Source organism: Macaca thibetana, chromosome 9 (genome assembly GCF_024542745.1).
Source record: "Macaca thibetana thibetana isolate TM-01 chromosome 9, ASM2454274v1, whole genome shotgun sequence".
In the NCBI taxonomy this organism is placed as follows: Eukaryota; Metazoa; Chordata; class Mammalia; order Primates; family Cercopithecidae; genus Macaca; species Macaca thibetana.
In genome coordinates, this window is record NC_065586.1 from 129,564,898 (window position 1) to 129,590,276 (window position 25,379).

At 51.5% G+C, this 25,379-nt stretch overlaps 2 protein-coding genes across 2 annotated transcripts in view; one reads left to right on the plus strand and one right to left on the minus strand.

Annotated features, from left to right (window-relative positions):
• FUOM (fucose mutarotase) overlaps positions 1–25,379 on the minus strand; it is a 243,837-nt gene that overhangs the window by 86,080 nt on the left and 132,378 nt on the right. The window lies entirely within an intron of this gene.
• Positions 12,205–25,379, plus strand: part of SCART1 (scavenger receptor family member expressed on T cells 1) — a 41,400-nt gene continuing 28,225 nt past the window's right edge. Inside the window, 11 exon segments of the mRNA XM_050805494.1 lie at positions 12,205–12,309; positions 14,490–14,807; positions 15,486–15,782; positions 16,580–16,888; positions 17,251–17,556; positions 17,696–18,123; positions 18,125–18,401; positions 23,591–23,722; positions 23,725–23,889; positions 24,084–24,152; positions 24,229–24,543. Of these exon segments, the coding sequence (XP_050661451.1) occupies positions 12,243–12,309; positions 14,490–14,807; positions 15,486–15,782; positions 16,580–16,888; positions 17,251–17,556; positions 17,696–18,123; positions 18,125–18,401; positions 23,591–23,722; positions 23,725–23,889; positions 24,084–24,152; positions 24,229–24,543 (2,683 nt within the window). The 5' untranslated portion in view covers positions 12,205–12,242.

Below are 25,379 nucleotides of genomic sequence, written 5' to 3' on the forward strand. Positions count from 1 at the left end.
CGCCTTCTGTGTGTGCTTGGAGAAGGGACTTTGTTGGCCCTGGGGACAGCAGATCAGTCCATACAGCCTGGCCTGGGGTCCTGATCCACGCAGGCCACAGACCTCCAGGGCTGCTGGAGGCAGATGTATTGGTCTGTGTTCTCGTGCCCCAAAGCCACATTCATAAATGTCATATCTATTCACATTCAGCCATGTCTGCGGGTCCTTCCTGGGTCTCTGCACTGGCTCCCGACCCAGCAGTGGACGGATGAGTTTTTGCCTGGGGGATCAGGTGTTGGAGGGGGACAGACAACAGCTAATGGCGGTCAACTCTGCCACACGTGGGGGTGGAGCGTGGCATGGAGAGGCAGGCACGAAAAGGAGTGGGATCAGGGCCACTGCTTGGACAGAAGACCCAAGGCCAGGTTCCACCCTGGAGGGGTCAGAGAAAAGAGTGCTGGGAAAGGGGACGGTTCCTGCAGAGGCGAAGGTGGGCATGGGCCCTGCGTGGTGGGGGACCCAGCAGTGGGCAGGAAGGGCTGAGCTCAGCGGTGGGGGGCAGCACACAGGCCTGTGGTGGGTCCTTGACTGTCACCGACTGAGCGGCTGCGGGGTGGTGAGCAGAGTGGGGACTGATATGACTTTGTTTTCATGGATCCCCCTCGACCTGTGGACGCTGGAGGAGCATGCGTGGGGCAGGGCCCAGTTGGGGGCAGCCCTTGCGGCTGAAATCATGCAGACCCTGCCGGGGTGCAGTCCGATGGATTTGCTGATGGATCGGATGTGGGTGTGGAACAGAGAAAAGCGGAAGGCTCTGGGGTCAGCGTGGTTTTGGGGGCTGGGGGAAGTCGGAAGTAAGGTTTTGGGGTGCAAGTTCAGAGATGGAGGAACAGTTGGGCAGAGGCGTGGACACAGGCGTGTGGAGCAGGGGCCAGGGCTGGAGGTGGGCATTGGGTGCGTCGGGACCGAGCCGGGGCTCCAAAGGCCGGCGCTGTGGGCTGGGGGAGAGCGGAGGCTGGGTGTCCATCGGTGAAGGTGCCATTCTCATCTCCTCTAGTTTTGTGCCGGGGGCAGCCCGGGAGCTTCACTGGGTCTGTGTCCGCCGCGCAGCCCCGCTCCGCCCTGCTCCGCCCTGCGGTGCCCACCAGGAGGCTTTGCCGGGGCGGCCAGGACCCCTGAGGGCACGAACACCGCAGACTCGCGGCTCTGGCCCTGCCCAGTCCCGCCAGCCCTGCCCTGGCGCGGCCGCTTCTCCCGGGGCAGCTTTCGGGGCGACCACCCACCCACAGGCAGAGCCCCCCGCCTGGAGGCCCCGGGCTGAGGCCTGTGCACGCACCGGAGGCTCTTCCTGGACGCAGCGCACAGCGTGGCGGCGCCGCCCACCCAGCCCTGCAGCCCCACCGCGCCCCCTGCCTCGGGCGGGTGCGGACTCCAGGTCCCGCCCGTTTCTCGGGGTCTCTCCCAGGGCTCCGGGTCCGCCTCACTGAGAGCCCAAGACAGGGGCGCCACCGCCTCAGCGACCCCCACCCCCTCCCCGCCCCGGGGACCCCGCCCCGCGCAGCGGCCGCATCCCCCCCCCCCCGGGCAGCCTCCTGGCTGTGTCCGTGCGCGTTTGGGGTCCCATCCACGCGGTCCCCTCCCTCCCACGCCGGGCTGGCAGGGAGGAGCCCACGCCCACCGCGGCCCCCGGACGCCCCCACTCCTCAGCACCGCCCAGGGAGAACCCGCGGCCGCCTGGCTGGGAAACCCACGGCCTTCTCCGCCCTGCGCTGTGGGCTGGGTTTCCAGGGAAATCTTAAGTCAGTTCGTCAAGTCCTGTCTCCCTCCCAGAGTTTACTCTGGGGGAAATTTCACATCTTTGCAACAGGAAAGCTTCCAACCCAGAAACGTGGTGCGTTTCCGCGTTTACTTAGATCTTCCTGTGACGCCTCTCAGCTTTCTGCATTAACGCCTTCCACGTCTTTCACTAGATTAATTCCTAGATCGTTGGTAGTTTTGTTGCCTTTATACGTGGTAGCTATTTTTAAAAAGTCATTTTCTGTTCATTGCTTATATGTAGAAAAACAAGTGACTTTTGTCTATGTTCAGTGAACTCGCTGCTTTCCCGTGTGGCTAAGTGATCTGCGGTTCCCGTGGGTCTTGGCATTCCCAGCGGCTTGTCTGTGAGTCCTGCTGGTCTTCACTTTCATTCTCCAAGCATCGTGCCTTTTCCTTTTCATCTTTCTGCACTGGGTTTGGCCCCCAGGGCAAAGTGGGCCGCGGGTGGGGCGGTGAGAGCTGAGACGAGGACGACGGGGACGCTGCTGTGAGCTGCGTTTCTATGCTCTTGTTATCAGATTAAGGAAGTTCCCTCCTATTTCTAGTTTGCAAACACTTTATTATCAGAAACGGATCCTGAATTGTATATTAAAAATTTTACGTCTCTTCAGATGACAATATGATTGTTCTCCCTTAGCGTTTCAGTGTGGCAAATTACAGTGACTGATTTTCTAGTGTTAACTTTTTTCTAAATGCAACTTTGCAGTCCTGGAGAAAACCGGCTTTGGCGTCAGTGGTGTGCTTTGCACGCATTGCTGATTCTGTGGGTCCTGTGTCTGGATTCAAGACAGGCAAACATTGAGAGAATTCATCATCACTAGCTCAGCCCTACAAGAAATGCTTAAGGGAGTCCTACATCTAGAAGTGAAAGGATGTTAACCACCATGATAAAAACTCACAAAAAAATAAAAATCACTAGGAAATCAGATACACAAATGAGAACAAGAAAGAAATAAAATCTTATCATTATAAAAACCCACCAAACTGCAAAGATAGACAATAAGAGAGGAAGAAAGGAAAAAAGGATATACAAAATGACGAGAAAACAATTAACAAAATCACTTGAGTAAGTTTACACCTATCGTTAACAACTTTGAATGTAAACAGTTTAAATTCCCCAATTAAAGGATCTGGAATTACTGAATGGATTAAGAAAACAAGACTCACCTATACGCTGACTATAAGAAACTCTCAGCACCTGTGAAGACACATGTGGATGAAAATTAAAGGGATGAAAAAATATATTACATTCAAATGAAAAACAAAAATGAACAGGAGAAGCTATATTTATGACAGATAAATCAGACTTTAAGACTAAAAAAATAGGCCGGGCGCGGTGGCTCAAGCCTGTAATCCCAGCACTTTGGGAGGCCGAGACGGGCGGATCACGAGGTCAGGAGATCGAGACCATCCTGGCTAACACGGTGAAACCCCGTCTCTACTAAAAAAACACAAAAAACTAGCCGGGCGAGGTGGCGGGCGCCTGTAGTCCCAGCTACTCAGGAGGCTGAGACAGGAGAAAGGCGTAAACCTGGGAGGCAGAGCTTGCAGTGAGCTGCGATCCGGCCACTGCACTCCAGCCTGGGCAATAGAGAGAGACTCCGTCTCAAAAAAAAAAAAAAAAAAAAAAAAAAAAAAAAAAAAAGACTAAAAAAATTAAAAGAGACAAGGTGATTAAATAATGTCAAAGGGCTCAACTGAGGAAGAGGATATAGCAGTTGTAAATATAGATGATCCCAACACCAGAGAACCCAGATATATAAAGCTAATATTGTTTGAGCTAACAGGAGAGATAGATCCCAATATAATAATTGTTGGGACTTCAGGACCCCACTTTCAGCATTGGACAGATAATGTAGACAGAAATTCAATAAATAAACATTGGATTTAAATTGTACTATAGACCAAATGGCCCTAACAAACATTTACAGAACATTTTATGCAACAGCTGCAGAACACACATTGTTCTCATCAGCACATAAAACATTCTCCAGGATAGGTCATATGTTGTGTCACAAAACAAGTCTCAACAGATTTTAAGAAATAAAAATCACATCAAGTATCTTCTCAGACCACAGTGAAATAAACTAGAAATCAACACCAAGAATAACTTTGGAAGCTATACAAACACCTAGAAGTTAAACAACTTGCTCCTGAATGACCGTGGAGTCAATGAAGAAATTAAGGAGAAAATAAAAAATTTCTTGAAACAGGCCAGGCGCGGTGGCTCAAGCCTGTAATCCCAGCACTTTGGGAGGCCGAGACAGGCGGATCACGAGGTCAGGAGATCAAGACCATCCTGGCTAACCCGGTGAAACCCCGTCTCTACTAAAAAAAAAATACAAAAAACTAGCCGGGCGAGGTGGCGGGCGCCTGTAGTCCCAGCTACTCGGGAGGCTGAGCGAGGAGAATGGCGTAAACCCGGGAGGTGGAGCTTGCAGTGAGCTGAGATCCGGCCACTGCACTCCAGCCTGGGCGACAGAGTGAGACTCCGTCTCAAAAAAAAAAAAAAAAAAAAAAAATTTCTTGAAACAAATAAAAATAGAAACACAACATACCAAAACCTATGGAATACAGCAAAAGCTGTACTCAGAAGGAAGTTTATGGCAACATGCAGGGTTCAGCCCCATAGGGTCGGTGGGTTGTTCTCCCCATGTGCGGAGATGAGAGGTTGTAGAAATAAAGACAGAAGACAAAGAGATAAAAGAAAGGACAGCTGGGCCCAGGGGACCACTACCACCAAGACGCGGAGACTGGTAGTGGCCCTGAATGCCAGGCTGCATTGGTATTTATTGGATACAAGACAAAGGGGCAGGGTAAGGAGTATGAGCCATCTCCAATGATAGTAAGGTCATGTGGGTCATGTGTCCACTGGACAGGGGCCCTTCCCTGCCTGGCAGCTGAGGCAGACAGAAAGAGCAGAGAGAGACAGCTTACGCCATTATTTCTGCATATCAGTGACTTTTGGTACTTTCACTAATTTGCTACTGTTATCTAAAAGGCAGAGCCAGGTGTACAGGATGGAACATGAAGGTGGACTAGGAGTGTGACCACTGAAGCACAGCATCACAGGGAGATGGTTAGGCCTCCGGATAACTGTGGGCAGGCCTGACTGATGTCAGGCCTTCCACAAGTGGTGGAGGAGTAGAGTCTTCTCTAAACTCCCCTGGGGAAAGGGAGACTCCCTTTCCCAGTCTGCTAAGTAGCAGGTGTTTTTCCTTGACACTGACGCTATCTCTAGACCACGGTCCGCTTGGCAACGGGCATCTTCCCAGATGCTGGCATTACCACTAGATCAAGGAGCCCTCTGGTGGCCCTGCCCGGGCATAACAGAAGGCTCACACTTATCTTTTGGTTACTTCTCACTATGTCCCCTCAGCTCCTGTCTCTGTATGACCTGGTTTTTCCTAGGTTATGATTGTAGAGCAAGGATTATTTTATTTTATTTTAATTTATTTATTTATTTATTTATTTATTTATTTATTTATTTTTGAGACGGAGTCTCACTCTGTAGCCCAGGCTGGAGTGCAGTGGCCGGATCTCAGCTCACTGCAAGCTCCGCCTCCCGGGTTCATGCCATTCTCCGGCCTCAGCCTCCCAAGTAGCTGGGACTACAGGCGCCCGCCACCTCGCCCGGCTAGTTTTTTTTTTTTTTTTTTTTGTATTTCTTAGTAGAGACGGGGTTTCACCGTGTTAGCCAGGATGGTCTCGATCTCCTCACCTCGTGATCCACCCGTCTCGGCCTCCCAAAGTGCTGGGATTACAGGCTTGAGCCACCGTGCCCGGCCGGATTATTTTAATATTGGAGTAAAGAGCAATTGCTACAAACTAATGATTAATGATATTCATATATAATCATATCTATTGTCTATATCTAGTATAACTATTCTTATTTTATATATTTTATTATACTGGAACAGCTCGTGCCCTTGATCTCTTGCCTCGGCACCTGGGTGGCTTGCCGCCCACAGCAACAAATATCTACAACAAAAAAGATAAGTATTTCAAATAAATAATCTAACATTGAACTTTGAGGGACATAGGAAAGCAAGAGCAAAACAAACCCAAGATTAGTAGCAGGAAAGAAATAATAAAGATGACAGCAGAACTAAATGAAATAGAGACTAAAAAAGAATACAAAAGATCAACAAAACAAAGTCAGGCTTTTGAAAAGATTATCAAAATTAACACATCATTAGCTAGACTAAGAAAAATAAAGATGACTCCAAATAAAATTAGAAACAAAAAAGGAGACATTATAACTCATACCACAGAAATACAAAGAAACATAAGAGATCATTAAGAACAGCTATATGCCAACAAGTTTGAAAATCTAGAGAAAATGGATAAACTCCTGGACACATATAACTTACCAAGACTGAACCAAGAAGAAATACAAAACATGAACAGACCATCAATGAGTAATGAGATTGCATCAGTAATAAAAAGTCCCCCAACAAAAAAAGACCAGGACTGCATGGCTTCACAGCTGAATTCTACCAATCTTTAAAAAGAAAAAATAGTAACTCTTCTCAAAATATTCCAGAAACTTGAAGGTGGGGGTTGGAGGAGGGAATTTGTCCAGACTCATTCTATGAGGCCAGAATTGCCCTGACACCAAAACTAGGCAAGGACACAACCAAAAGAGAAAACTATAGGACAATATCCCTAGTAAAAATAGATGTAAAAATTCTCAACAAAATACTAACAAACCAAATCCAACAGCATATCAAAAAGATTATACAGCATGATTGAGTGGGATTTGTTTCAGGAATGCAAGGATGGTTCAATATATGAAAATCAATAAATGTGGTATATCACAACAGCAGAATGGACAAAAGTCATATGATCATCTTAAGAGATGCAGAAAAAGCATTTAATCAAATCAACAATCCCTTCATGATAAAAATTCTTAACAAATTAGGTATAGAAGGAATGTATCTCAATACAAAAAAAGGCCATATATGACAAACCCACAGCCAAAATCATACTGATTGGGGGAAAAGTAGAAAGCTTTTTCTTTAAGAACTGGAACAAGACAAGAATGTCTACTTTCAACACTCTTATTCAACCTAGTACTGAAGGTTCCAGCCAGAACAATTAGAGAAAAGAAATAAAAGGCATCTAAATTGGAAATGAGGAAGTTGAGTTGTCCCTGTTTGCAGATGACATGATTTTATATATAGAAAAATCTTAAGACTCCACCCAAAACTTTTCATACTGATAAATACATTCAGTAAATTTGCAGCATACAAAATCAACACACACAAATCAATACCATTTCTATGCAACAGTAACACACTACCTAAAAAACAAATTAAGAAAGCATTCCCATTCACAATAGCTACAAACCCCCACCGCCAGGAATACATTTAACCAAGGAGGTTGAAGATCTCTACAATGAAAACTACAAAACCCTGATGTAAGAAATTGAACATGACACAAAAGAAAGAAAAAACATCCTATGTTCATGAATTGGAAGAATTAATATTGTCCAAATAACCATATTATCCACACAATCTGTAGATTCAATGCAATTCCTATCAAAATATAAATTACATTCTTCACTGAAATAGAAAAAAGACTCTTAAAATTCCTATGAAACCACAAAGACCCTGAATAGCTAAACAATCCTGACCAAAAAGGGCAAAGTTGGAGGAATCACACTACCTGACTTCAAAACATACTACAAAGCTATAGTAACCAAAACAGCATGGTACTGGTATGAAAACAGACACACAGGGCAATTGAACAAAATGCAGAACCCATAAACAAATCCACATAATTACAGCCCTAACTGACTTTTGACAAAGGTGCCAAGAACACATTTGCGGAAAGTATACCTTCTACAATAAATGATGCTGGGAAAACTGGATATTCATATGCAGAAAATAAAACTAGGCCTCTATCTTTCACCATGTAAAAATCAGCTCATGATGGATTAAAGACTTAAATGTAAGATCCAAACTATAATACTACCAGAAGAAAATATAGGGGAAATGAGTCAGGACATTGGTCTGGGCAAAGATTTTATGAACAAAACTTCAGAAGCACTGGTAATGAAAGCAAAAATGGACAAATGGGCATATACCAATCTAAAATCCCTCTGCACAGCACAGGAAACAAATGACAATGTGACAACCAACAGAATGGGAGAAAATATTTGCAAATTATACATCTGACCAGGAGTGAATAATTAGATTATATAAGGAATTCAAACAACTCAAGAGCAAAAAAAAATTAAGTTGATTAAAAAATGGGTGAAAGTTTCTGAATAGGCATTTCTCAATAGAAAACATATAAAGAGCCAAAACATATGGAAAAAACCTCAACATCACTAATTACCAGAGAAATGCAAATTGAAACCACAATAAGATATAATCTCAACCAAGTTTGAAGGGCTTTTATCTAAAAGACAAACAGTAACAAATGCTGGTGAGAATGCAGAGAAATGGTAAAACTTACACACTGTTGGTGGGAATGTAAATCAGTATAGCCATTATGGAAAACAGTATGGGGTTTCCTCAAAAAAATTAACATAGAATGACCATATAATCCAGCAATCCCACTACTGGGTATTTATTCAAAGGAAGGGAAATCAGTGTATTGAAGAGATGTCTGTACCCCCGTGTTCACTGCAGCAGTATTCACAAAAGACAAGACATGGAATCAGCCTAAGTGTTCATTAATAGGTAACTATATAAATTAAATGTAATATACATACACAATGGAATACTATTAAGCCATAAAAAAGAATGAAACAGGCCCGGCATGGTGGCTAATACCTGTAATCCCAGCACTTTGGGAGGCCAAGACAGGTGGATTGCTTGAGTCCTGGAATTTGAGACCAGCCTGGGCAACATGGTGAAACCCCATCTCTGCAAAAAATGCAAACAAATTAGCTGGGTGTGGTGGCATGCACCTGTGGTCCCAGCTACTAGGGAGGCTGAGATGGGGGGATTGCTTGAGTCCAGGAGGCAGAGGTTGCAGTGAGCCAAGATCATACCACTGTACTCCAACCTGAGCCACACAATAAGACCCTGGGAGTGTCTCAAGAAAAAAAATAAAATAAAGAAACCTGTAATGTCAGCACTTTGGGAGGCCAAGGCAGGTGGATCACCTGAGGTCTCTGGTCTGAGGTCAGGAGTTCAAGAATAGCCTGGCCAACATGGCAAAACCCCGTCTCTACTAAAAATACAAAAATTAGCTGGGTGTAGTGCCATGTGCCTGTAATCTCAGCTACTCGGGAGGCTAAGGCAGAAGAATCGCTTAAACCTGGGAGGTAGAAGTTGCAGTGAGTCGAGACTGCGCCATTGCACTCTAGCCTGGGCAACAAAAGTGAAACTCCATCTCAAAAACAAAAACAAAAACAAAAACAAAAAAAACTTGCCATTTGTAACAGTGTGTGCATGTAGGACATTATATTAAGTGCAATAAATCAGGTAGAAAAAGTTCAATACTGCAATACTGCTAGTTGTTACTCATATGTCAGCACTAAGAAATTGACTTCATATTAGAAGAGTAAAATTAGAGTTACTGGAGACTGGGAAGGGTTAGGGGAGAAGCAGATAGGGAGAAGTTGTTTAATAAATACAAAGTTACAGAGGAATAAGTTCCAGTGTTCTGTAGCTTTGTGGGGTGACTGTAATTCACAGTAACTTGTGTATTTTCAAACAGCTAGAAGAGAGGATTTTGAATGTTCCCAACAGATGAATGATAAATGTTTGATGGGCTTGGTAATTACCCTGATTTGATCATTATGCATTGCATACATGTATCAAAATATCACTCTGTATCCCATAAATATGTAAAATTCTTACATGTCAATTAAAATTAAGGCACTTCCTACTTGCTTCCATTTCAGATGAGAAATTAGCTGTAATTCACATGACTATTTTTTATAGTCAATGCATCCTTTCTGTCTGGCTGTTTTTAGGATTTTTTTTTCCTTTAGTTTCCAAAAATTTAATTATGTGTCTTGGTGTGAATGTCTTTGAATTCATCTTATTTGGGATTTCTCAGCTTCTTGAATCTGTAGTTTTGTGCCTTTCACCACATTTGGAGAGTTTTCAGTAATTGTTACTTTAAATACATTTTCAGCCCCACACTCTCTTAACTTTCCCGGATTTCCCATGATACAAAGATTAAGTCTTGTTATTACTGTCCCACAGATCCCTGAAGCTCTATAAATTTTTCTATTTTCTCTCTGTTGTTTGCATTGAGTAAATTCTATTGATGTATCTTCAAGTTCACTGGTGCCATCCTCTGTCATTTCCATTCTACAAGTCCGTTCATTGAGTTTTTAACATTTCGGTTATTATATTTTCAGTTCTATAATATTCATTTATTTTAAAAACAACTTGATTGAGGTTCATATATCATTAAAGTGTGTGGTGCAGAGGATTTTAGTATATTCAGGATTATGCAACCATCACCACTAGCTAATTTCAGAACATTTTTATCACCTTATGAAGACATCCTGTAGCTGGCTGCAGTGGCTCACACCTGTAATCTCTACACTTTGGGAGGCCAAGGTGGGAGGGTCATATGCGGCCAGGAGTTTGAGACCGGCCTGGGTACATAGCAAGACTTTCCAGCTCTACAAAAATTTTTAAAAATCAGCCAGACATGGTGGCATGCACCTATAGTCCCAGCTACTCAGGAGGCTGACGTAGGAAGATCACTTGAAGCCAGGAAGTTGAGGCTGCAGTCAGCTATGATCATGCCACTGCACTCCAGCCTGAATGAGAAAGTGAGACTCTGTCTCCCAATAAAAAATTACATAAATAAATAAAAGTAAAAAATAAAAACACTATACTATTTTCAGTCCTTTTCTCTTTCCTCCTCCTCTAGCCCCTGGAAACCACTAATCTAATTTGCATGTCTATTGATTTGCCTATTCTGGAAACCTCATATGAATGGAATTGTACCCAGTATGTGGTCTTTTAAGTGTGGCTTCTCTCACTGAGCATGTTTTCAAGGTTGATGCACATCTAGTCGGTGTGGGTGCCTCGTTCCCTTTCTACAGCTCAGTGACGTTCTGTAATATGGACATACTGCATTTTCTTTATCCATTTATCAGTTGATGCACACGTGAGCTGTTTTCATCTTTATTATGAATAATGCTGCGTGAACATTCATGTAGAGATTTTTGTTTGCACATAAGTTTACATTCCTCTTAGATATGTACCCTGCAGTGGAACTGCCCTTCCTGGGCTCAAGTGGTATCTTCCTGAAATATCTCTATTTAACATGTGGACAAACTGCCAAACTTTCTCAAAGCAGTTGTACCATTTTGCAGTCTACCAGTAAAATCTGAGAGTTCCCATTTCTGCACATCCTTACCACTGTTTCATTTTTTTTTTTAAGACAGATTCTTACTCTGTCACCCAGGCTAGAGTGCAGTGGTGCAATCTCAGCTCACTGTAACCTCCGCCTTCTGGGTTCAGGCGATTCTCCTGCCTCAGCCTCCCGAGTAGCTGGGACTACAGGTGCACGTCACCATGCCCGGCTAATTTTTGTATTTTTAGTAGTGACAGGGTTTTACTATGTTGGCCAGGGTGGTCTCGAACTCCTGACCTCAGGTGATCCACCTGCCTCAGCCTCCCAAAATGCTGGGATTATAGGTGTGAGCCACCGCGCCTAGACTGTTTCATTTTTATAACTTCTATTTCCTTGCTGAGATTTCTATTTTTCCATTTATTTCAAGGGGATTTGCAATTTGTTATGGAAACAGTTTTACGATGCCTGTTTTAAAATCCTTGCCAGATAATTCTGACACCCAAGTCTTCCTGGTGCTGGCCTCAGTTGATTGTCTCTTATTGAAATGGTCGTGTCCCTGGGTCTTCATATCATGAGTGATTCTTAGCTGTATCTTCTCTCAAGAGTTTTGGTTCCAACGACAGTTCAGTTCTCAGAGTTCTTGCATAGTTCTTCCGTGTCATTCTTCTGGTGCTGCTGGGACTCCCACTCAAACCCTCACCCTACCCCTACCCCTAATTCTACTAGTGCCATCTGGCAGCACGGAGGGCGCCTCCCTGGCTGTCTGGCGTCACTGCCTTCTGTGGTGGTGGCACGGCTGAAGCCGACGGGCCCAGGTGGAGGGCGAAGATGCAGGGCTTCACTGATGCTGTGCTGTGGGCAGGTTGGACCACCTGTCTGGTGGTTGCGTCTAGTCCCATCAGCAGCTATCAGTGTGGGAGGAAACCCACAGCCTGCACCCTCCCCATGTCTGGTGATGCTCAGGCCAGCAAGGCATTGGCTGCTCTGCTCACGGCTGAGAGGCAGAGCTGCTGATTCGCTCTGGAAAGGCTGTGGCTGTCCCCATTGGCCCCAGGACATCCTTGGCAGCTCCCACCTCTGTGTATGTGACTCTGGGCTGTGACCTCCACCGTTGCCCCAGCTAAGCAGTGAGGACTTGCTGAAGCCCAGAGGGCTGTGGGACCATGAACGCAGCTCTCTGGACCCTGGGACTCGGGCCCCTTCTTCTCAATCTCTGGGCAGTCCCCACTGGTAAGTTTCTCCTTCCTTCATCCATGGAACTTTCTGGAGGCAGCAGCTCTGTCGATGCCCAGGCCCCGGGGCATGAGGGTCCCTGCAGCGACCTGCTGTCTGTCTGGGTCTCACTCAGCCCAGAGTGCGTCGGACATGCTGGGGCAGGAGGGAGGTGGCTCCACATGGCTGGATCCCTGTGACCTCAGGGCGCCCAGCCCCTAACCCCACTGCTCGGAACCCAGGGCACAGGGCTGGGTCAGGCCCTGGACAAAATGAGGGACACGGCCCAGTGTCTGGTCCCAATGACCCCGATCAACAGAGTCCTGAGGGGTCCTGCGGGGGCTGCTCCATCCATGTCCCCTGGAGCAGGGCTGAGGTCCTGGGAAGGAGGTGGGAGGGTTGGCTGCATCTGGCAGTGAGGTTGAGCATGGGGTCCCACAGAGATGCTGCACCCAGGTGGGGACACTGTGGTGTGGGGCCATGTGGAAGGGCTGCTGGGTCAGAGCAGGCAGCTGTAGAGAGGGGGGTCCAGCCAGAAGGAAGAGCAGGAGAGGCTGGAGGTGAGGGAGCCCTGGGGACCTGCGTACATGGGCACGGAGCCATGACATGAGTGTAGGGCTGGGTGGGAGGCACGGGAGGGTACCTTCGAGGCTGAGGAACACTTCACTGGCAGGGCTGGTCCAGGTACCCAGCAGGGCGGTGACCTGGTGCTGGATGGAGCCGCACCCCCAGTGGTGGGGTGGGAGTCTGTGAGCAGCTGCAGAGAGGGCAGAGGGGGTTGGGATTTGAAGGAAAGGCAGCAGTGTGGCCACAGATGGATGGATACCTGGGGTTGAAGGGATTTGCTTTTGTGTTAAGGATTGCAAGCACAAGGGCCGGAATTCTCTACTACAACAAGAAATAAGCTTTAGAAAATACAGTATAAAAAGCCATTCGTAGTGGGCATAGTGGCTCATGCCTGTAATCCCAGCACTTTGGGAGGCCAAGGCAGGCAGTTTACCTGAGGTCAGGAGTTCGAGATCAGCCTGGCCAACATGGTGAAACCCCATCTCTGCTAAAAATACAAATATTAGCCAGTCGTGGTGGCGTGCGCCTGTAATCCCTGCTGCATGGGAGGCTGAGGCAGGAGAATTGCTTAAACCCTGGAGGCGGAGGTTGCAGTGAACTGAGATCGTGCCATTGCACTCCAGCCTGGGTGACAGAGCGAGATTCTGTCTCTAAGTAAATCAATCAGTCAATCACAGACACCAGCACACATCCATGTCCTGAGGAGAACCAGGTGGGAGGGTGATGAGGAGGCTGGGGGGTGTGGAGGGATGGAGGAAGACTGAGAGGGAGGGGATTCAAGGCTCCCCACGAGGTGGGAGGGAAAGGTCTTCATCTTGGACCAGGCAGGGTCCCGCCTCTGCTCCTGACTGCCATCTGGGAGGCTCTCTTCTGGGTGTGGAAAGTCCTCCAGGGGCCCTGGAGGCTGCTCTGGGACCACAGCACCACCCACATGGAGTTCCTCCTAGTGGTGCTTCCTCTCGGGGTGGCTGTGTTGATGTGGGGGTGCAGAGGCCTGGAGAGGGTGGTTGGGGTGCCTCCGTGGGGGGTGGGAGAGAAGGTGCTGGGGCATCTGAGATGCTCGGAAACCATGGAGACTGAGATCCTGGCTGGAAGGCTGGTGTGGGTGGGGTAGTGGGGCTGGGTTTGGTGTGGTGGCAGGGCAGGCAGGGGGTGTTTTCCTGGACGCTCAGGTTGCACAGGACAGGAGCGAGGGGTGAGCAGAGCACTCCAAGGGGTGTGGACAGTCACGTGGGCGGGGCAGGGGTGACAGTGGTGGGCTGGAGACCACAGGGCCTCCAGTGGAAGCGGGGGAATGATGCTTGGGAGGCAGAGAGTGGGTGGGAGGACCCGCCCAGCTGCAGACCCAGGAGGACAGGGGACATCCTTGCGGGGGGGCGGTTCTCCATGATGTTGGGGCTTCAGAGGGCCGGGGAGGGGAGCAGCCCCGGGGGAGACACATGGGGTGAGGGTTTCTGTGTGAGCCGCGCCCATCACCTCTCTGGGACTGCTTCATGGGATGAGAGGAACCCAACTTGCCGCTGAGGCCTCGCAGGCCGTTCCCTGCTGCCGCCAGAGCTGCCATTGCTGCCAGCTTCCTCCTGAGCCTCTGGTTGGTTCTGGCCCCTCTAACTGGACCTGTCTGTCTGAAGGTGGACCAGGTGCTCTGAGGCTGGCGTACAGACACAGCACGTGCGACGGAGTGGTGCTGGTCCGACACCACGGGACGTGGGGATACGTGTGCAACCAGGAGTGGACGCTGGCAGAGGCCTCTGTGGTGTGCAGGCAGCTGGGCTGCGGTCCTGCCGTGGGCGCCCCCAAGTATGTCCCGCTGCCTGGAGAGATGGCCCAGCCCTGGCTCCACAACGTGTCCTGCCGGGGCAACGAGTCCTCCCTCTGGGAGTGCAGCCTTGGCTCATGGAGCCAGAGCCCGTGCCCCCACACGTGGGTGGTGGTCGCGCTGTGCTCCAGTAAGTAGGGAGGAGTGAAGGGGGCGGGCTGGGGAGGAGGAGTGGGAGGAGAGGGAGGGTCTCCGAGGTGGGCGGGGAGGCCGTGGATCTGGAGCTCTCTCTGGGAGGGGCTCCTCGCTGGGCACCGGAACCATCCTGACTGTAAGATTCAGCTGTGGAAAAACCACTGCCAGGGACAGTCAGAGAGTGCACGAAGGAAGCAGAGTGAGGCCCAGGCATGGGGAGGTAGCAGCCGAGAGGGGGCGGGGTCTGTGGACGCCTGAGGCCCACACAGGTAGCTGATGGTAGTTTCTTACACAAATGACAGAAAGGTACACGCTTTGCCTTTGAGATCTGGCCTGAGGGTCCTCAGCTGTCCCTCAGACTTTGTGTGGCTGTAAGGACCCCTCATAGCGTCCTGCCTCTGAAGCGGAACCACCTGGCCAGGACCTCCTATCATCTGGGGGCCCAGTGTGAAGGGACCCTGTGGGGACCCTTGTTTCAGGAGACCGGCAGCAGAGCATGAAGCTGGGCACAGGGGGCCTCTCTGAGCCCCGGGCCCTGTGTGACTGCCCGGTCACCTGCCCCTGAAGCTGGCCCTCCGCAGCGCAGCACCGTCCTCCCTGAAAAAGGAGCTGCCAAGTGACCATGTGGGCAGCTGGGTCCATACCTCACGGAAGACGGGCCTGTGCTCCACAGACGGCACATTCCGGGAGCTCCGGCTGGTGCAGGGCCACAGTCCCTGCGCGGGGCTCCCCGAGATCAGAAACGTGAACGGGGTGGACCGCCTCTGTGGCCTGCACATGGAGGAGGCGATGGTGTTCTGCCGGGAGCTGGGGTGCGGCCCTGTGCTCCAGGCCCCCCGCCGGGACGTGGGCGTCGTCAGGAAGTACCTGGCCTGCAGGGGCACCGAGCCCACCATCCGCAGCTGCAGACTGGACAACAACTTTCGTGGCAGCTGCGACCTGCGGCTGGATGCAGAGGTGGTCTGCTCAGGTGAGGCTGCCACGCGATGTTCCCAGTGACCCTTGGGATGATGCTGGGCCTGGACCTGGGGAGAGCAGGGAGAAGGGGTGGGCGTCCCCACGGATGGGGCTCCTGTCCCACATGAGACATTGGGCGCAGACGTGGTGCATGTGCAGCCGGAGGGAACGGGACTCAGCTCTCACGCTGGTTCTCAGCAGAGCGGAGCTGAGTTTCTGGTGGCCCCACAGAGGTGTCCTGGCTCAGAACCCGCCGGCCATCTAGGGGTCCTGGCTGCTGGTGTAAGTCGGAGCTGCCTCAGCTGTGATCTCTGCATGTCTAAGGGTTGGGGTTGGGGAGAGGTCACGTCCTCCCAGCCCTGCCTCAAGTGTGTGTGAGCTGCGCTGGCCTCACAGCTCCTGGCCTTGTATGAGGAGCAGCTGAAATGAGGTGGATAGTCTGCTTGCTGCAGTACCCCAGAGAGGGTGGTGCTCAGTGGACCAAGGGGTGCCCTGACGCCTCCCAATCGCCTCTGGGATTGCAGAGAGTGTTGCTGTCATGGCCCCGGACAGGCAGAGGCTGTGAAATACGTGGGCACCTGCAGCAGGTGACCCTGACCCTGACCTTGGCGATGCGGCCAAAGACGCCTGCTCTTCTCTGGGTGCAGGGGGGAAGGGCCTCTGGCTGCAAGTTCCTGCCTGTGCTTGGCAGACCCTCTGCCTAGATACAGATGATGGCTCCTGGCTGAAGCCTTCTGCAGTCTAAGGCTCAGGGCCAGGCAGTTGACCTGAGAACACCTGTCTCGTGCCTGAGAGGACGTCTGCCCCCAGGACACACCGAGGCCCGGCTGGTGGGCGGCGAGCACCCCTGCGCCGGGCGCCTGGAGGTGAGGCGGGGCCTGACCTGGGGCACCATGTGTGACACAGACCTGGACCTGGCCACGGCCCACGTGGTGTGCCGGGAGCTGCAGTGCGGGGTGGCGGCGTCCACACCCAAGGGTTCCCGCTTCGGCCGGGGCTCGGGGCCGGTGTGGACGGAGACCTTCCGCTGTGCAGGCGACGAGTCGCTGCTGTTCCACTGCCCGCGGGGAAATGGGAGCCAGTGTGGGCCCGGCCGTGATGCGGGGCTCAGGTGCTCAGGTGAGGTCCTGTGTGTGGGCTCTGAAGGCTCATCCCTGCCTTGTTCTCTGCCAAATCCCTTCATGCCCTAAAGGTGCCTCTGGCCGGTAGGTGTGTGTGCTTTGGATGTTTGCTTCAGTTGGTTGAAAGAAGCAGGGAAGAGACTGGGTGTAGAATGATGTGCCCCAAGGCTGCAGCTAAGATCAGATTCTTCTGGAGAGCTGTGTGAGCTGCATGCTGAGGCAGAGGAGGGCAGAGGAGCTGGTGAGAGCAGAGCTGGGCTCTGTGCCCACCCCTCTGGGTGTGAAGGAAGGAAATGACCACAGCCAGCCATGTGCTGGGTCTGCCATGTGCGAGCCACGCTGACTCTTCCTCTCCCCCAGAGTTCAGGCTGGTCAATGGCAGCAGCAGCTGTGAGGGCCGCGTGGAGCTCCAGGTGCAGGGGTCCTGGGCGCCCCTCTGTGCCACCCACTGGGACATAGCAGATGCCACCGTCCTCTGCCACCAGCTCAACTGCGGCAACGCGTTGGCTGCACCTCGAGGAGGCCATTTTGGGGACGGGGACGCTGCCATCTGGCCTGACGCGTTTCACTGTGGGGGGACAGAACCCTACTTGTGGAATTGCCCAGTAAGCACCCTGGGCGCCCCGGCCTGTGCCCCGGGAAACTCAGCCTCCGCGGTCTGCTCAGGTGGGTGCAGCCAGGACGGTGGAGGAGGAGGGTGTGAGAGGCATGGACAGAGGGGGCGGAGAGGGAGGGGCCCTGCTGTGGGGTGGTTCCGGGTCCCTCCCGCTGACACCCTGGGTCCCCTGTGGGTCCCCATCCCCAGGTCTGCCCCACGCCGTGCGGCTGAGGGAAGGACAGAGCCGCTGTGATGGCCGCGTGGAGGTCTCCCTGGAGGGCGTGTGGGGCCGCGTCTTGGACGATGCCTGGGACCTGCGCGGCGCGGACGTGGTGTGCCGGCAGCTCGGGTGCGGAGCGGCCGAACAAGCCTATGACGCACCTGCCCCCAGCCGCGGGTCCGTCCAGGTGTCGCTGAGCCGCGCGCGCTGTCTGGGCACCGAGACCCGCCTGACTCAGTGCAACGTGTCCGCGACCCTGCAGGAGCCCGCGGGAACCTCGCGGGACGCCGGCGTGGTGTGCTCTGGTGAGGGCAGAACCGCATCCCCCATGGCCCGTCGCCGCGGGGTCCTGGGCGCCCTGACTCTGTCTCTCCACAGGGAGCCTCGGGGTGCGGCTGGCCGCGGGGCCGGGGCGCTGTGCGGGGCGCGTGGAGGTGCTGCACGGGGGCGCGTGGGGCACCGTGTGTGACGACGCCTGGGACCTGCAGGACGCGCACGTGGTCTGCAGGCAGCTGGGCTGTGGCCGCGCCCTGAGCGCCCTGGGGGCCGCACACTTCGGAGCCGGGGCAGGGCGCATCTGGCTGGATGAGCTGGGCTGCCAGGGCCACGAATCTGCGCTGTGGCAGTGCCCGTCGGCGGGCTGGGGCCAGCACGACTGCAGCCACAAGGAGGACGCTGGCGTCCTCTGCTCAGGTGAGTGGCGGTTGGGTATCAAATGATCATGCTGTTTTATTACGTACAATCATGCCTACTTGCTTTCCAGAATTACATTAAAGTATCAGGAGCTGTTGTCTTCCTTCACAATGTATTGGGTGAGGTTCCTCTTGGTGTAGTAAATGGCACCGGACAAAGCGCTTTGGTTTCCTGCACCTGGAGCTTCCTGGAGCAGCCCCGCCTGGGCTCATTTTCCACCATCACCAGCTCAAGTGAGCTTGAAGTTTCCATCCGGAATTCACGTATATATACATTTATTTTGAGATGGTCTCACTGTGTTGCCCAGGCTGGAGTGCAGCGGCCCAATCACATGTCACTGCAGTCTTGACCTCCTGTAGTCCAGGGATCCCTCAGCCTCAGCCTCCCAAGCTGCTGGGACTACAGAAGTGAGCGCTGCCACTGGCTTCAGAGTCTTAATTTTGATCCATATTTTGGGGGACTGGAGAGCTTTTTGCAGACTTTTTTTTTTTTTTTTTTTTACAAAGTCTTGCTCAGGCTAGAGTGTAATGATGCAATCTTGACTCACTGCAACCTCTGCTTCCCGGGCTCAAACGATCCTCCTGCCTCAGCCTCCATAGTAGCTGGGACTACAGGCATGTGCCACCATGTCTGGCTAATGTTTATTTTTGTAGAGATGGAGTTTCACCATGTTGCCCAGGCTGGTCTCAAACTCCTAGACTCAAGCAGTCTGTAGGGTCCAGCCCCACAGGGTCAGTGGGTTTTTCTCCCTGTGTGCGGAGATGAGAGGTCGTAGAAATAAAGACACAAGACAAAGAGATCAAAGAAAGGACAGCCGGGCCCAGGGGACCACAACCACCAAGACACGGAGACCAGTAGTGGCCCCGAATGCCTGGCTGCACTGTTATTTATTGGATACAAGGCAAAAGGGGTAGGGTAAAGAGTGTGAGCCATCTGCAATGATTGATAAGGTCATGTGAGTCACATGTCCACTGGATGGGGGCCCTTCCCTTTTAGGTAGCTGAGGCAGAGAGAGAGAGGACAGCTTACGTCCTTATTTCTTCTATGCTCTTTTCAGAAATATCAAAGACTTTAATACTTTCACTAATTTTACTACTGCTATCTAAAAGGCAGAGCCAGGTGCACAGGATGGAACATGAAGGCAGACCAGGAGCATGACCACTGAAGCACAGCATCACAGGGAGACCGTTAGGCCTCTGGATAACTGCGGGCGGGCCTGGCTGATGTCAGACCCTCCACAAGTGGTGGAGGAGTAGAGTCTTTTCTGAACTGCCCCGGGGAAAGGGAGACTCCCTTTCCCGGTCTGCTAAGTAGTGGGTGTTTTTCCTTGGCACCGACGTACCGCTAGACCCCAGTCCGCTTGGCAACGGGCGTCTTCCCAGATGCTGGCGTTACCACGAGACCAAGGAGCCCTCTGTTGGCCCTGCCCAGGCATCACAGAAGGCTCACACTTGTCTTCTGGTCACTTCTCACTATGTCCCCTCAGCTCCCATCTCTGTATGGCCTGGTTTTTCCTAGGTTATGATTGTAGAGCGAGGATTATTATAATATTGGAGTAAAGAGTAATTGCTACCAACTAATGATTAATGATATTCATACATAATCATATCTATGATCTAGATCTAGTATAACGCTTGTGATTTTATATATTACACTGGAACAGCTCGTGCCCTCGGTCTGTTGCCTCGGTGCCTCAGTGGCTTGCCGCCCACAGCAGTCCACCTGCTTCAGCCTCCCAACGTGTTGGGATTACAGGTGTGAGCCACCGTACCTGGCCATTTTGCAGACTATTTTTGAGGTGGTGGATGAGATTTTTTATTGTTATTATTATTCACGCATACCCGAGATCCTTTGTGTTCTCATCTTGTCCAGGTGTGGTCATTCTTGGGTGATGGAACTTTGTCATTTGGGGGGATGGGTTCTCCAGAGAAGCCTGTGAGCGAGCGGGTCATGGGCTCCCCACCTGACCTGCGGTCTTTCCAGGCAATCCCAGGGGGAGAAGCTGGATGCCGGCAGAGTCTCCAGCAGCTCATCCAAGTGTGGGCTCTTCTCATTGATTTTGGTTTATATTGTACTTTAGAAACGTTTTCTTCAGTGGTATCTTGGATTATTACATTTATTTCAATTATTGCGTTCTTTGTATGCAATGCTGGAGTCTCGTGAGTTTGGGTCTTCTCTATGTTTCTGAAATTAATTTTGGCGTGGCTCCTTCCCCAGGCATTCTTGGGGCATTTCTCCAGGTGGCACACCACAATCTGCGTTTCTGTCGGTTCTGCTCTTCGGTCCTTTGGTGTATTATTTCGCCCTCCTCACCTCGTCTGTCACCTCATTTTTGTGTCTTTATTCTCAGCAGCTTGTTTTCTCCTAATGACATTATGCTCCACTCTCATAAAAGGTCCATCTTTTTCTGGCATCTCAGTGAGAATGGCAGGTCATTTTCTAGAACATTCTGCTGGTTTCCGTGGAAAGCGGCTGATGTTAGCCCTTCCTCCGCATCTTCCATGTGGTCGTTGGTCTCTGGTTTGCAGCATTTTCCTCTGGTGGCTACTTTATCTGTTTGTCTGTGAAGCTTCATCCTGGGGACCCCACCTGAGCCGGCATGTGCAGGCATCTGGCCATCAGACCGTCTGCTGGAGCCAGCATGTTGGGCATGGCCAGTTCAATTCCCGGGGCTGCCTCTTTTCCACCTGGGTCTCAGCTATGCCTCGGTCACTTCTGGCCCCTCCAGGCTCTTCAGGGTCCCTGCCTGACAGGACTGCATCCTCAGGGTGGGGTGGGGCGCTCATGGCTCCTGCTGTCCCACTTGTGGGCAGGTGGACAGGCAGGCCACGGAGCCCTGCTCAGCTCTGGGCTGCCCACATGGCCTGTGTCTCCTGCCTGTGCTGCTGCTTTGCCCAAGGTCCTGTCCATATGTCCAGGGTGCAAACTTTAATTGTTTTGGGAAAGCAGATGGGACTTTTCATATCTGAGGGACAGGAGCCATTTTAAAGAATTAGAACACTAATTTCTAGACATAGGTAGAGGATATCTCTTGATAGACTTTACAAAAATACTATATTGCTAATATTTTTGAGAGAATGAAATATAAAGTTTTACATGGTGTTAAAATTTGAGCCCAAAACATTTGAAAGAAAAAACCATCTGTAATCGCAACAGCCGGAGATAAAGCCACCATGAATATGTAATGTACGTGAAATTGATGCTGAGTAACCAGCCCCACCACGGGCAGCAGGGATGTGTGTGGCTCCAACTTCTGTGGTCACTGCCTTTGGCTGTGCTCAGCCTGGTGGTTCTCTGTCCCAGCCGGGCTCCCTCAGTGCCTTCGGTCACTTGATGCTTAGGTGGAGCCCTGCTTCTGGGCCCTGGCTGAAGGCAGGAGTGGTGGAGGCTCTGTTTCTGTCATGATCCAGCCTTGGTTCTAAAAATGATAGCAGTGTCAGCCTAGGAACAGGCACAGAGTCTCAGACCCTATTCCTTGGCCCAAGTCCCGAGGCAGCCAGGACTCAAGGACTGGGGCACGGACTCAGTGAGAGGGTGTGGATCAGGCAGGGGATACTTGTGGACACTTTTGTATTCTATTACCATGAATTTCTTTCCAGTACTTTTTCTAAGCTTATTTTAATTAGATATGATCCTTTCAGTTGCAATTTATACCCAATGTTCTCCAATTATCCTGGTACAGGTATTTTTAAAATGTTATTACAGTGCTTCATGGCATAGCTTTAAAGAATTGTCTAACATGCCATTAGGTGACCATATTAGTCTGTTGGACTCTACACTGCTCCAAGGGTAACACTGAACATATTTGGGCACTGATCAGTCAGGACCGAAGCTATCTCTGAACATGGGGCTGAGGTACACACACACACACACACACACACACACACACACACACACACACACACACACACAGAGTTAAATAATTACTACAGTCAAGCCAATGAGCATTCCACCATCTCGCAAAGTTACGCTTGGTTTTGTGGTAAGAGCACCTAAAATCTACTTTCCTAGCAAATTTCCAGTGTACAATCCAATATTATTAACTACATTCCTCCTGCTGTATGTTGGGTTTCTAGATTTATTCATCCTGCACAGTTGTGTACCCTTTGACCTACTTCTCCCCATTTCCCCACCAGCTGCCCCGATAACCACATTCTATTGTTTTTATGCAGTTGACTTTTTTTTTTTTTTTTTTTTTTTGCTCCCATATGTAAGTGGGATCATGCAGAATTTGTCTTTCCATTCCTGGTTTATTTCATTTAACATAACGTCCTCCAGGTTCATCCATGTTGTCACGGATCACAGAATTTCCTTCTTATTTGAAGCTGAACAGTATTCCATAGCATCCATGTACCACATTTCTGTTTTACTTTTTTAAATCGACAATCTTCGTACACCTGTATGGGGTACATAGTGGTGTTTCAATCCGTATAATGTGTAGTGGTAAGATCAGGGTAATTAGCAAACAATCATCTCAGACATGTTTCATTTCTTTGTGTTGGGAACATTCAATATCCTCCTCCCAGCGATTTGAAACCAAATAATAGACTGTTAATTACAGTCACCTACAGTGCTATAGAATGCTAGATTTATTCCTCTTATCCAGCTGTGATTTTGTATCTCCACAGATCTCCTCCTATCCCTCCCTCCCCCACCTCCCAACCTCTAGTATCCTCTGTTCTGTTTTTTACTTCTAGGAGATCAACTTTTTTAAAGCTTCCATTTATGAGTGAGAACATGGGGTGTTTAACTTCTGTTCCTAGCTTGTTTCACTTAACACAGTGTCCTCCAGTTCAATCCGCATTGCTGCAAATGATGGGATTTTATTGTTTTTTGTTTTGTTTTGTTTTGTTTTTAAATGGCTGAGTAACTGCCGTATTTTCTGTGTCCGTGTATCTGTTGTTGGACATTTACACGGATTCCACATCTTGGCTATTGTCAGTAGTGCTGCAGTGAACCTGGGCGTGCAGATGTCGCTGCTGTGCTGATTTCATTTCCTCTGGGTCTATACCCAGCAGTGGGATTGCTGGATTGTGTTGTAGCTCTGCTTTAAATTTTTCAGAGAAGCTCCACACTCTTTCTATAACTGATCTCAGCGCTGGGACCCCCTGAGTCTAGCCCCCTCCTTCTGAGACTGCCCGTGGTGTCCAGGCAGGGCACTCCTTGGCCTGACTGTGCTTGCCTTGCAGAGTCGGTGGCTCTGAGGCTGCGAGGCGGGACCTGCTGCTGTGCTGGGTGGCTGGACGTGTTCTACAATGGGACCTGGGGCGCCGTGTGCAGCAATGCCCTGAAGGACCTCTCCTTGTCCATCATCTGCAAGCAGCTGGGGTGTGGGGAGTGGGGCTGGCTGGAGAACAGGCCCTTCCCCTCTGCCGGCACCGGGACCGCCTGGGTGGACAACATCGAGTGCCGTCCGCTGCACAACTCCACCCTGTGGCAATGCCCCTCCCATCCGTGGCACCCGCATTCCTGTGACCTTCGGGAGCAGGTCTGGATTACCTGTGCAGGTGGGCATTAGAGGTCTCCGGGGGTGCCCGGGAAGAGAGTCATCTGTCCTGACAGGTCACTGGCAGGGGATGCCATCGAATCAGAGCTTGGGCCTGGGGGTCACTGGGATCCACAGCCTTCCTTCTGAAGCTTCTTCGGGCACTGATGCTCTCAGAGCTGCTGTTTAACCTGCAGGATTGTCAGAGGACAGGCCACAGGCTGCTGGGGAGCCCCTCAACTGCTCCTCCTCGCTCGGCTGCCCAGGTACCCCTCTGTCCTTGTCCCTGTCCTCCTTCCCATCCCGGTCCAGCCCCCGCAGTGACGGCAGCCCCCGTTCCAGAGGAGGGCGCGCTGCGCGTGCGTGGGGGCGAGGACCGCTGCTCCGGGCGCGTGGAGCTCTGGCACGCGGGCTCCTGGGGCACCGTGTGTGACGACGGCTGGGACCTGGCGGACGCGGAGGTCGTGTGCCGCCAGCTGGGCTGTGGTGGGGCCGTCGCCGCCCTGGGGTCCGCCGCCTTTGGCCCTGGCTCCGGACCCGTGTGGCTGGACGAGGTGGGGTGCCGGGGCAGCGAGGCGTCCCTGCGGGGCTGCCCTGCGGAGCGGTGGGGACGCGGAGACTGCGCGCACAAGGAGGACGCGGGCGTGCGCTGCTTGGGTGAGTGGGGCCGGGGGAGGGCTGGGAAGAGGGGCGCTGGTTGAGTCCTGTGGTGGTCTCCGGCCCCTTTCCCCTCAAGCGGATCCCCAGCACCCAGCCCTGAGGCTGCCCAAGGCGTGGTCCCTTGTGGGTGCTCCTGGCCGGGCTGCCGGGGACCAGTCCTGTCCGCTCAGGCTGCGTGGGCTGGGTGAGGGTCTGTGCGGCTCAGGGCTGTAGCTGCCTCCCCATCCCGGTCCTCACCTGCCACCGTTTACTGCAGGTTCCCCGGAGACCACTGTGCTGCCCCTGCCGCCGCTGGGTAGGTGGCTCTTTCTCATGCTCACCCCACTCCTGTATGTCGGACCCCGCAGGGACCTGCACTGGGGCTCAGGGCTGACCATCACGACCAGGACACCCCCCCCCCTGTGCCCACCTGAGTGAATATATGGGGATCTGGGGATGTGGAGGACAGAGACCCCAGGCCCCACACAGCCACTTCTCTGGGGTCTTTGCCTTGGTGGCTGCGGGGGGCTTGGCCCTCGAAAGCTGTGGCCCCTTGGACCCTAGGTCTGTGTTCAAGGCAGAGCTGAGGGCAGTGGGCAGTCAGGATGCTAAGCGCATTCCACAGGCCTCACCCCCTCCCAGATCATCCTCTGATGCTCCTATCTGGGCCCACATACCTGCATTTTCCCACCTGTGCCTTCCGCCTCAGCCCTGCACTCATGCCTCCCCACCTGTGCCCTCCCAACTGTAACCGCTCTCTGGGCCTACACAGCTGGATTTGTCCACCTGTGCCCTCCCACATGGGCCTTCCTCCCTGGTACCCACTATCTGGGCCTACAGGCCTCCTGGATTCT